Genomic DNA, 12,479 nt, shown 5'->3' with positions numbered 1-12,479 from the left:
GGAAGCAACCTAAGTGTCCATCAGTAGATGAATGGATAAAGAAGATGTGATACATATACACAATGGAATATTATTTAGCCATAAGAAGAAAACAAATCCTACCATTTGCAAAAACATGGATGGAGCTAGAGGTTATTATGCTCAGTGAAATAAGTCAGGCGGAGAAAGACAAGTACCAAATTATTTCACTTGTGTGTAGCATAAAACAAAGCAACAACTAAAGGAACAAAACAGCAGACTCACAGAACCCAAGAATGGACTAACAGTTACCAAAGGGAAAGGGACTGGGGAGAGTGGGTGGGAAGGGAGGGAGAAGGGGAATAAGCGGCGTTACGATTACCACACATAATGTATGGTGGGGCATGGGGAAGGCAGTGTAGCACAGAGAAGACAACTAGTGACTCTATAGCATCTTACTACATTGATGGACAGTGACTGTAATGAGGTATGTGGTAGGGACTTGATAATGGGGGGGAATCTAGTAACCACAGTGTTTCCCATGTGATTTATATTAATGATACCAAAATTTAAAAAAAGAACTTATATTTCTATTGAGTTTGAAATGTGCCTTTTGGTAATAAGCACATAAAGATGTTTAAAATCATCAGTCATTGAGGAAATGCAAATTAAATCCAAAATGAGATAGCGCAACACACCAGCTAGAATGGCTATAATCAAAAAGAGACAGTCACAAGGGTTGATGAGGGTATGGTAAAACTGGAAACCTCATACATTGCTGCTGGGAATGTAAAATGGCACAGCTAATTTGGAAGACAGTTTTGCAGTTTCTTAAAAAGTAAGGCTTACTGTATGATTCAGTAATTCCCCTTCTAGGGATTTACCCAAGGGAAATAAGAATATATTCACACAAAGACTTATGCAGGAATGTTTACAGCAGCAATATTCATAACACCAAGAAACTGGAAAAAACTCAAATGTCCATCTACAGTGAATGGATAAACAAAATGTGATGTAGCCAAGCAATATAAATGAATGAGGTACTGATACAAGGTACAATGTAGACAAACCTGAAACACATTATGCTGACTGAAAGAAGTCACATGCATAAGATTCCATATTATATTATTTCATTTATGACATTTCTCTAGAAAATGGAGACAGCAGATCAGTGGCTGCCCGGGAAGCGGGAGAGTGGGGAGTGACTGCACATGGGGTGATGGCAAAGTTTTAAAAGTAGATTGTGGTAATGGTTGCACCACTCTATGAATTTACTAAAAATCATTGAATTGTACATTTGTCATGGGTGAACTTTAAGGCACTTAACTTATACCTCAATAAAGCTGTTAATAATATGCACTGGCCTAACTTTTTAATACCTAGCAAATCAATACTGTGTGTATGCTCTCAACTTGCAGTCTGAGGGAGCCTCCAAAATGAATTCTCTTTATATCTGAATCTGATGTCTACAGTTGACCAGAAACTCTGAGTTAACACTTTTTATGCCAGATGCTGATGGGGACACCAAAGTGGTTTGCAAAGACTTGAAGTGAGTTCCTGAATTCTTCTTTAGTTAAGTGTGAAATTCCTGTATCTACTTCCCTCTTTGAAAGTGAAGCCCAGGTCACAGTTTCCCCAGGAACCTGGAGGTTTCCTGTGTAGTGGGATATGGGACTCAGCTGATCAGGGAATGAACTGCATGTAACCCCTGATGAGCTGGGTTCACACAGCCACCTCACTTTTCCAGAGGGACTAAGCTGTTGATCTGTCAGGCTGGCCTGGATCTTAGCCAGGATGTGAGGGGAGTCAGGGGCAAGCTGAGAAGCTGAGTCCCATCTCACCTTATGCAGTCACTATTACCCTTTGTCAATGCATCGTTCCTTTTTCAAACATTTGTAGCTAGATCTTCAAGGAGTCCTATGTGCAGCCTTCATGATACTCACCCTCCTGGCCTGAGTTCTGGTTCCAGATTGGCCCCGATGCCTTCCACCTCTCCCAGCCACGGGCTTCTACTACAACTATTAGAGGCCTGCCACAGCTCTGTGCCTTCCACAGGACAGGCAGCTGTCTGGACCAGCAGAATCCCAGATCCTGTGCCTTTGCTCTCCATCCTCTCTTCCACCCTCTTTCTGTTCTATAGCTGCCTCCTCTGCTAGCCAGAGGGCAACCCCAGACCTCTGTTCTCTGGAGCTGGAGGGCTGTCAAGGAATCTGAAGCCCCAAGTTTTGTAGAAATAGAACTCCCAGAGAAAACTCAAGAATCTCTTGGAAAAAAAATCAGTGGAATGGGGTATGTTTTGAGTACCTACTGAGCTTCTGAATACCCCCAGAAGAAGCCCTTGGGGGAAAATGCCAAAATATATTTTTTCCCATAATAATAGGATTCTAGAGCTGGAGGGGAGTTTTGAGATCAGCTGACCCAATCCTTTTATTTCCCAGATGGGTAGACTGAGGCTCAGGGAGGGAAATCAGACTGTCTGAGGATTTGTAATAACCATGGCAGGGGCAGCGGGGCTTCAGCTTGGACCACGAGAAAACACAAAGAAAAGTAAGAAGCAGTATTTTCCTCTTCTGCTTGAGGGTATTATGCTTGGACCACCAAGCCAGCAGGATATCCTAGTCTTTCAGGACACACGCTCCTGCTCTAAGTTGCCATCTGTGGTCTTGTTGGATTGTCCACCTGTTTAAACATCCAAGGCAGCTACTTCTGCCTGTTTTTAGTGGGGGGGGGGGGGCATGCAGGTCATGCCATAATGGTTTAAGGCAAGGACTCAGGAGTCAGAGTTCAAACCTTGCCTCTACTGCAAAGTATGTGAAACTTAGTCACGTTATTAGACCTTGGTGCCTTAAAAAAAAGTACCACACAGTATTTTTTTTTTTCCTAAAAAGGAATCCAGATAAATGCGCTTCTTCAAAAACAATAGCAATTGTGAGAATGGCAAGAAATCTTTTAAGAAGAGCTCTTGCCTAGCCAGGTAACCCCAACACAGATAATAGATCGAGTTAGTTTGGTTGCTTAATAGGAACACAGAACCTTTGGTGTTGGAAGAGACCTCAGAGGTTTGGCTCTTTAACCATGCCAAGCTCACTCCCATTTTAAGTCCTTCAAATATGATCACATAACGTTTTCTTCCAGCAAGGCTGGTTTGTTATTCTAGAAGGCAGCCCCTTCCACAGTGGGCCAGTTCTAATTGTTTGAAAGGCCTTGCTGATACTGAGATGAAGTCAGTCTTGACTTCTTTGGGCAAATGATTTCTACAGGCTTTGTTCTTATCTGCCCCTCCAGGTTTTTGTGAGAATAAGAGGAGACAAGAGACATGACAAACACCTTGAAAAACAGGAAGCCAAGAACTTTCAAGGTATTACTCTTTAAAATAAAAAATACATGAAATGTAGCTTTTCTGTTTTTGATATAGTTCTTCAACTGGCAGATTAAAGAAAATACTATGGTGTGGTATCTCGATTTCAGCTATGAATATCCTGTAGCTATCCCGGAAATGTGGTCTGGCTAATCTTACAGCTGGTGGGATCTCAGCTGGCTTGCATTTGCTTTCCATTGCCATGTAAGAAATTGCCACACACGAAGTGGCTTAAAACAATACTCATTTGTTACCTCCCTTCTGTAGGTCAGAAGTCCAGGTGCATCCTCTACTGAGGATTTTAAAGGCCAAAATCAAGGTATCAGTTGGCTGGACTCTTTTCTGGATACTCCGGGGGAAAGTCTGCTTCCAAGCTCATTTGAGTTCTTTGCTGAATTAAGTACCTACCAGCTGTAAGACGGAGGTCCTCATTGGTTGCTGTTGGGCAGGGCATCTCTCAGCAACCAGAGGCCATTCTACCATCCTTACATGTGGTTCCCTCCATCCTCAAAATCAGCAATGGCATGTCAAATTCTTCCTATGCTTCGGATTTCTTTGACCTCCACACTGCCCTCAGTCAGAAGATACATGGGTTCATATGATTGCATTGAGTGCACCTGAATAATTTCTCTTTTGCCATAAAGCAAAACATAATCATGGGAATGACACCATCATAGTTATAGTTTTCACCTATGCTTAAAGGGGAGGTGATTATATAAGGGAAAATGCCATTGGGGATTATTCTTAGAATTCTACCTACCACATGGTTCAATAATCATAGCTGAGGAGTGAACACAGATGTAATGTTCAGTCTACCTGGTGGAGGCCTCCAGTGGTATCACCAGGACTCAGGTCTCTGATGTTCAGTATGTTTATTGGCAATTTGAATTAAAGAAACGATTGATTAGATAGAAGATAGACCAAAGTTCTAAATAATTTTAGCAATTGAAAATGGTGGGGTAGACCAAAATAGTGGAATTTAAGGACAAATGCAAATTAACCTCGCAAATACTTCCACACAGGCAGAATGGAGGAGATGTGGTTAGCTGGTAGCTCACAGGAAAAAGACCCAGAGCTTTTAATAGGTTCCAAGATCAACATGACAAACAGCATTAATAGGAGAAGAATGCCCTCAGCATCAGCCTAAAATACATCTATCCATTTTACAGCATTTTAATATTTGAATTTTGAAAATTGTCTGTCCTCAGGATAAATGCCCTCAATTCTAGGATCTATTCCTTGTGCCATTTGGTTATGAGATCTTTCATCACCCAGGGCTCATCTTTCCCTTTGCCTACACTAGTTGGTAAATGTCTTTCTCAAAGCATGATAGAAAGAACTGAGAGCAATAGCTGATACATGAACTCTCTGGCAAAAATAACTAACACATCTAATAACTAAGCTTGAGCAGTTATAATTATGCTTCATATTATGTGTATGTTTCAAATATGATTAGAAATTCTAGAAGTGACTTAGAAAACTCAAGAGAATCAAGACTAAAATTCTTAGAATTTTTAATACAAGGAAGAATATAAGATAAATTAACAAAAATCAAATTTCCCCTATACACAAGTGAGAAGAAAGTTAAAGGTATACTAAAATTAAGCAAAGATTTCTTAGCTATAGCACCAAAATCATGGTCCATACAAGAAAAATTAGACAAATAGGACTTCAGCAAAATTAAAAACTTTTGTACTTCAAAAAACACCATTAAGAAAACTAAAAGATAAGCAACAGACTGGGACAAAATATTTGCAAACTATGAAATATTTGCAAACAGACCAAACATTAGGCAAAAGATATGAACAAAGATTATGCCAAAGAAGATATACAAATGGTTAACAAGCGCATGAAAAGGTACTTAATGTCATTTTAGGGGAAATGCAAATTAAAACTCCAATGAGAAACTACTTCATATCCACTAGCATGGTTATAAAAAATAAGCAGACTGTAATAAATGTCAAGGATATTGAGAAATGTGAACACTCATACACTACAATGATCCAGCCACTTTGGAAAATAGTTGCACAGTTTCTCAAAAATTTAAAAATACAATGGCCATACCACCCAGAAATTTTCAAGAAATTCTGGCAGCCACCTGAGAGAAATGAAAACATATGTCTACCCAACAGCTTGTACCCAAATGTTCTCAGCAGCATTATTTTAATAGCCCCAAACTAGAAATAAGCTAAGTGTCTGTCAACTGGTGATTGGATAGAAAAAATGTGTTGTATCTATTAAATGGAAAATTATTCAGAAACAAAAGGAACCAACTACTGACACATGCTCTGTCATGGATGAACCCCCAAAACACTGTGCAAAATGAAAGAAGCCAGACACAAGAGACCACACATTGTATAGTTTCATTTATAAGAAATGTCCAGAAGACAAATTGATAGAAAGTAGGTTAGGGGTTGCCTGGGGCTGGACATAGGAATGAGAATTAACTATAATGGGCGTGAGGGTTCTTTCTGAGGGGGATCAAAATGTAAAGCTGATTTGTGGTGGTGGTTATGCTACTCAATAAAGTTACTAAAAACATTGAATTGTACATAGGAAATGGTGGAATTTTTGATATGTAAAATAAACCTCAATAAAATTGTTTATATATATATGTGTGTGTGTGTGTATATATATATATACACACACACACACACATATGTATATACAGGGTGTCTCCAATGGAGCTGTCAATCATCAGGGGTGGACACAAGGCTCAGGCTGGGCAAAATACTCAATCTCATTGGTCACAGTGATTGGCTTGGAGCATGATCCAAGCAGGATCAATCAGAGTCCCTTCAAGGAATCTCATATATGGTACTGGGAAACACTGTCTTCCTTCTGGGTCAGGAGTCATAAAGGTGTGGGCATGGAGACCATCTTGAGCCAAAGAAAGAAATTCTATGCAAGAAAGAAGTCAACATTCTGAAGAAAGCAAAGCCACAATGAGACAGAGAGTTCAAGCTTCGGTATCTCCCTGTTTACACTGCAGCAAGCTGGACTCATTTTCCAGGTATGAGAGATAACAAGTCCTTTTTCTGTTTTAAGTTAGCATGAGTTTGGCTTCTATCACATGTAACCAAAATGTTCTGATGAAAACACTCACTTTACTCAATAGTCAAAAAGTTTACCGAAGAATTGTAAAGGTTACAGAAAAAGTAAAACAAAATAAGCTATATTATAGGTCAATATTATATTAAACTGATCTTGAAATGGGCAAGGACTTCCTAAGTATAAGAGTAATAAAATGGGCAATGATGGTAACAATTCACAGGAGAAAGAAATCTAATAGCCAATAAACACATAAAAATGTTCAAGCTTGTAATTAAGGCTGTCCAAATCCAAATGCAATAACATTCTGACTTATAAAATAACATTTTTAACAATAATACTTGATGTCTGTGAAGATGGTGGGAGATGAACACTCTCATAAACTGCTAGTAAGAGTACAAACATTTTTTTCCAAGAATAATATGAAATATGTATCATCTAATTATCTTGCTTCTTGGACTCTCCTGGGGAAATAATGAGTAGTAAAAATTTATGTGTAAGTGAGTCTATGGCAGCTCTATTTTTAATAGTAAAAGCATAGATATAACTTAAATATTCCATAATGTGGTTATATTGTATAATACTTCTAAATAGAAGGTAATTCAACTATTAGTGTGTTAGAAGAATATTTAGAGGATATGCACATGATGTAATGTTACATAAAGGAAGCAATCTATGATATTTTATATATAGCATATGATTGCAACTTCACTTTTTCAAAGTCTCCAAGTAAAAGGACACAGACTAAATATTAACAATATTAATTGAGCAACTCGTATTTTCTTTGTTTACAGATTACTAAATTTTCCCGGAAAAATATTAGATTAAAAACTTTAAAGAAAGCATATGACCTTGGTTAGTTGTGTCCTTGTCCAGCCAATCACCTTCAAAAACTCATGAATCAATTGTATTTTACCTACTTGCAGCAGTTCCTAAGAAATTAAGAGGTACTCAAAATTGAAAACCAGTTGATTAAAATAGTACGTAACACAGGGCTGAAAGGGGCATCTGTGTATGAAGGTGAGGGAAAGGGAGCAGAAGGGGGAACAAATAACCCAAAGAATAAGAAACAACAAAGATCAATGCTTTTGTTCAACCTGAAAAAAAACATTTACATTTAGTTTTTCAACTTAGCATCGGGCCAAAGTCCTCCAACAATGGCTGAGCCCTTGTACTCATATATTTAAGTCCCATCCAGCCAGTAGGAAATTCCAAAGAAACATGCATAGTCAGTTGGACGTACTGTAATGCGGGTGTGCCTTTAATGAATGTGCAGAAGTTATACGGATCGATTGTCCATTTGATTAATTCCCCTTGCAGGAAGCAATTAAATGTACTTAGGCTACACACCAGCAAAAGCTGAACCCTCTTTAAAATGTGATTTGCTGTGTTGAGGCTAATTTTTTTCTGGTCAAAACATTTCTTGAGACAATAATGGAAGTCAGTGAGAAAATGGAATTTGCCATATAAATATTCACTACGTACTCCTTTGTAAGAAATGCATCTAATGTGCAAAACAAGATCAAGGTCTACATAGTATTTGCCATTATCTGCAGCAAACCTTTGAGTTCTTTATTTGCTCATTTCATAAAAGAGGTGATTATTTCCTGTTTTAGAAATAATTCATTGTCCAAACTTCATCCTTTCCCTCTATGAAGCATTCAACATTAGCATATGAGAGACTTCCACATCCCAGCGAGGCAATTATCTTTTTCAATTCCTGGGTAGGTGTGAAGACCCAGTCAAAAGAAAGGTCTTGTACTTTTTATTACCGGGAATAATAATGTCTGATTTGTCAGCGGAAAGGAAGGAAATACTCTGAGTGGTATGGGGAAGCTAGGGCACAGATGCAGAGGCTGAGAACGCACATCACCGCACGCACTCCGGGAGTGTTTGCTGAATGCCTCTGATGTGCGGGACACAGGGCTGGGTCCAGAAGGTAGAGACACGGGCATTAATCAAATTACTCAAATGTACAATCGCTTCATTGTTCTGTCCCAAATGAAATAAATTCCCAAACTATTAGGTCATATCCCAAGGCAGGTAGAAAAACTCACAGCAAAAGAGGACACTAAATCAGATTTCCTTCCTGTTTAGGGTAGGTGTCTTGCTGAGAATTACTAGAAAGACAAAGACACAGGGGAGGATCCACTCTGAATGCAGCTTGAGGTGGGAAAACTGTTCCTTTAACCCGCACTAATCAACCTCTCCAACTGAGCCCAAATGAAGCCCAAGGACAACCCTTAAGGTGCTGAAGCCCTCAGGGCTGCTGCTGCAGGCTTTACTGTGCCAGCTGCAGAGAAGCCTGCATGTTCCCCCAAACATGCCTTATCTGCCTCTCATCCTGAGCTGAGGGAGGGAGGAGGGTCTGCCCTAGCTGAGAGCAGAGCACAGAGTTGGCGCTCCTTCTTCAAGAGCCAAGGCACGCACAGAGTCCTCAGAGACCTCCTCTGAGCCAACCTTGGCTTCTTGATTCTGCCTGTTCTTATGCTCTGGGTCTTCAGTATTGGACCTCCATTCTACAGACGTTAATTCAACATCTACTAGGTGTTGGTGACATAGCAATAAATAAGACAAAGGTCTCTGATCGAAAAGAGTTCACATTCCAAAGGGGAATGCTTCCAATCAGCAAGCAAGCAAGGTCATTTCAGAACGTGGGAAATGTCAGGAAGAAGATAAATAGAGGATCCATCATGATTATTGCTGAGTGTGTGTGTGTGTCTGTCTGTGTGTGGTGGGAGAGGTTGTCTTTTAGAAAGAGTGGGCATGGGGGGGTTTCCTGAGAACTGAGACTAGATGAGAGGCCGACAGTGGAACAGAAAGCATGGGGAAGGGCATTCCAGGAGGGGGGACCATGCGTGTTAGGGGCTCCATGGGAAAATGATTTTAAGAAAGGACGCCAGTGTGGCAGAAGTGCAGGAATGAGGCATCAGGGCAGCAGGCAAGAACAACTCATTCCCAGGGGGAATTCATGTTTCAGTCTAAGTGCACTGGGGAGCAACTGGAGTTACTGATGTGACCTCTATTGGTTCTCACAAAAAAGAGGCACAAGAGCAACTGGTCTGTATGGGATTCTGGGTGAATGAAATAAATGAAAAGCACAGAGGGAGATGAACCATGAGGTCTTAGTCTATGAATGACGTTGGTATTTTCAACTACTTAGGATTTCCCACACTCCTATTCATTCCAGGAGCACAGTGATTACAATTCAGCTAAACGTCATTTGGAAACATATCTGAGGATTTAACCAGAATACAGGTGGCAACACTTCACATAAGCATACAAAAAAGTTAAGTAAAACAGGGCACAGATTCCATTTGGCTATTTTAACATGCATAACTTAAGACAATGTCTTCATTACTGACAAGTCACTTATTTACGGTGAGCCAGCTATGCAGATATGCAACTCTTCTTGGAATAGAAGAGATTTTGTGCTCAACGGAATTACAAGGGGAAGGGGCACCAGTTCTTAACAGAAATTACAGAAATCTCAGCAGAATTAAAATACCATTTCTCACATGGTCCATGACCTTATCCCATTCATCTCCTCTCTCCTTTGCACATGTTCTACTGTCAGATAAATCTTCATAAGGTACAGTTTCATCATTTTACTCCTCTGAGGAAAAATTTTCAATGGTTTACCACTACTTACTGGATAAAAAATATATTCTTAACACATTATAGTCTGACTCCATCTTCCTAGACTTATGACCAACTACCTCCACTCAAATCAGGAGTCTATTTCCTCTTCCAGGAATATGTCATGAGTTTTCTCATTTCCAGGGCTTTGCCTATAAAATTCCATTTTCCACAATCAGTAGTTCTTAACTTTTAGGGATCTTCAACCACTTTAAGAATTGGTGAATGATATAGATCCTCTCAATAGAACAAGCGCACAGATTTCTGCACAATTTCATGGATACCGTGACAGCCATCCTATTGGAATCCTACACATCTTTTAAGGCCCAGATCACATACGTCTCTTCCCTGAACTATTTCCAGTCCTATTTGCTTCATCCCATAGTGGCTGTGTCCCTCTGTGCTCATAGAGTTTACTTGCTTGGATACTTACTTGGATAAGTCACTTGCTTGGATATTTTATGGCTTTGAGCCCTCTTTTATACTACGGCCTTCAATGTTTCTACCTTGTGCTATTTTAATTTTTATCTACATATGTCTGATTTCTCTCACTAGAATTGGAGTTTAAGGGCAGAGAATGTTTTAGTCATCTTTGTATTCCCAGTGACTCATTCAGTGTCTGGTGTGAATTCATTAAATAATGAATTAATATGAATGACAAAGAATATGGTTCCCTAAAAAATTAAAAACCCCATTCATGGTAGAGACTACCTTGCTTTTATCTGTGTGTTACCAGAGTGAGAGGTGCTGAATAAATGTGGCCATTGAATGATAAGAAAATAGCAATAGGAATCATTCACTGAGCATCTATACACTAAAGTCCTTAAAACTCATGTGTGGTGTGAGATGAGGAGACCAAGAATTAGGTTCAGGTTTTTCATGGATAAGCATCTGGAATGTGTTAGAAAAGGTGTTAGAATTCAGGTGTATATGACTACCTGGTAATTCCTCAGGAAGTCCCAGTGGCCTTGACCCAGATGGCCACTGGATGGCCTGAGCCAGACAGCAGTAGGGTTCTCTGTCAGTGCCTGATGCCCACACTCACCTGTCTGTCAACGGCGTGATCACCAGGCGAAGTGTATTTCCCAAGTATTCATAGGAATATTGAAACTGGGCATCACAGATGTTAGCGAAGCAGTGCTTGGCCTCATCATCCCAACGGTGCCACATCTGGGACAGCCAGAGGAAGGCCTGGGTATTATCCACCTGGAGAGAGTGGCAGGGGTAGAATAGGTGGATGAGCCACAGGTTAGCAGGTAGAAGGTGGCCCCTTGGCCACAGGACACACAGTGCACTGGCGGACTTGGGTGCTGTCTCTAGACACGAGCACAGCACCCTGTGCCCACAGCGCAGAAAGCATGAGCTGCTCTGATTGCATTGTTTTGCTGGGGTTTTAAAAGATAGGAGCAGCCCCCGTGATCCTCTCGCAGCTCTCGGGCCAATGCAGAGTCTGGGGCCCCCATGTTTAGGCCATAGGTGAGCTTCTCCACAGCCAGAGTATTGATGGTATAGTTGCCCACAAACAGGGACTCACCTTCTGAGCAATCATCTTGGCCACCACATCCCGGGCATGCACATCAATGGTGCATATGGTCATGATCTTCTGCCAGTCCCCCTTGGAGAGCTGGCCAATCAGCATGGTGATGAGGGTTTTGAGCTGGGCCACTTGCTTCTTGTAATAGTCCTTCATGGCATTCTCATAGCCTTCCTCCAGCCTGGTAAATGCAATGCCCACCTCTGTGGTCCACCAGATCTGAGTGCAGGTCAGGGCTACCTGTAGCACCAAGAGGCACTTAGTAAGCCATTACCAGGACTGTCTCCACAACCAGCCCACTCATCACCCAGCAAGAGCTCACAAGTAATTGTGTGGGTGGCACTAGCTCCTCCCCTTCCTCTTCAGACAGCATGGACTAGATGAGTGAGCCACATTCTTCTAATTCCTTGGAGAGGTGAAGTGGGAACACAGTGGGAAAAAAGCACTTTCTGCCCTTGCAAAATAGATCACTTGGTTAAGAACAATCTTATCTACTCCTACTGCTTCCATTACCACCAATATCTGTAGCTTCCAGGGGAAGGGAGGGGTGGTGCATTGCAGCCAGAGTCATTTTCAAAAATTCTCATCAGTTCTACCCTCTCTCTTATTACCTTGCTGAGAACCCTGTAAAGGATTCAGATGTGTCTTAGAATCCTGTCAGACTCCCTAACATGGTCTTAAGAATTGGCTTTGGGTTTCCTCTCCAGAGTCCATCTGCTGCTTCAAGCTCCCGGTCCCTCACTCACTCTTTCTTCAAACACACCGAGTTCCTCTCCATTCCTCAAACACATTAGGCTGTTCCTTGCTTCTGAGCCTTTACCCCATGCTCTTCCCTATGCTCAGTTGCTCTTTCTCTTCTCCATTATTAACTTGTTCACTCCAGTTTTAGATCTCAGCTTAAATATCATTTCCTCAGGGGTCCCCCGAGCCCACTAGCTA

At 40.9% G+C, this 12,479-nt stretch overlaps 1 protein-coding gene across 1 annotated transcript in view; it reads right to left on the bottom strand.

Annotated features, from left to right (window-relative positions):
• Window positions 1-12,479, bottom strand: part of LOC118931523 (dynein axonemal heavy chain 9-like) — a 287,535-nt gene that overhangs the window by 189,240 nt on the left and 85,816 nt on the right. The window contains 3 exon segments of the mRNA XM_057499470.1: window positions 8,236-8,293; window positions 11,052-11,212; window positions 11,541-11,780. Of these exon segments, the coding sequence (XP_057355453.1) occupies window positions 8,236-8,293; window positions 11,052-11,212; window positions 11,541-11,780 (459 nt within the window).

This window comes from Manis pentadactyla, chromosome 4, assembly GCF_030020395.1.
Source record: "Manis pentadactyla isolate mManPen7 chromosome 4, mManPen7.hap1, whole genome shotgun sequence".
Lineage (NCBI taxonomy): Eukaryota > Metazoa > Chordata > Mammalia > Pholidota > Manidae > Manis > Manis pentadactyla.
This window is presented reverse-complemented; position numbering and strand designations above follow the sequence as displayed.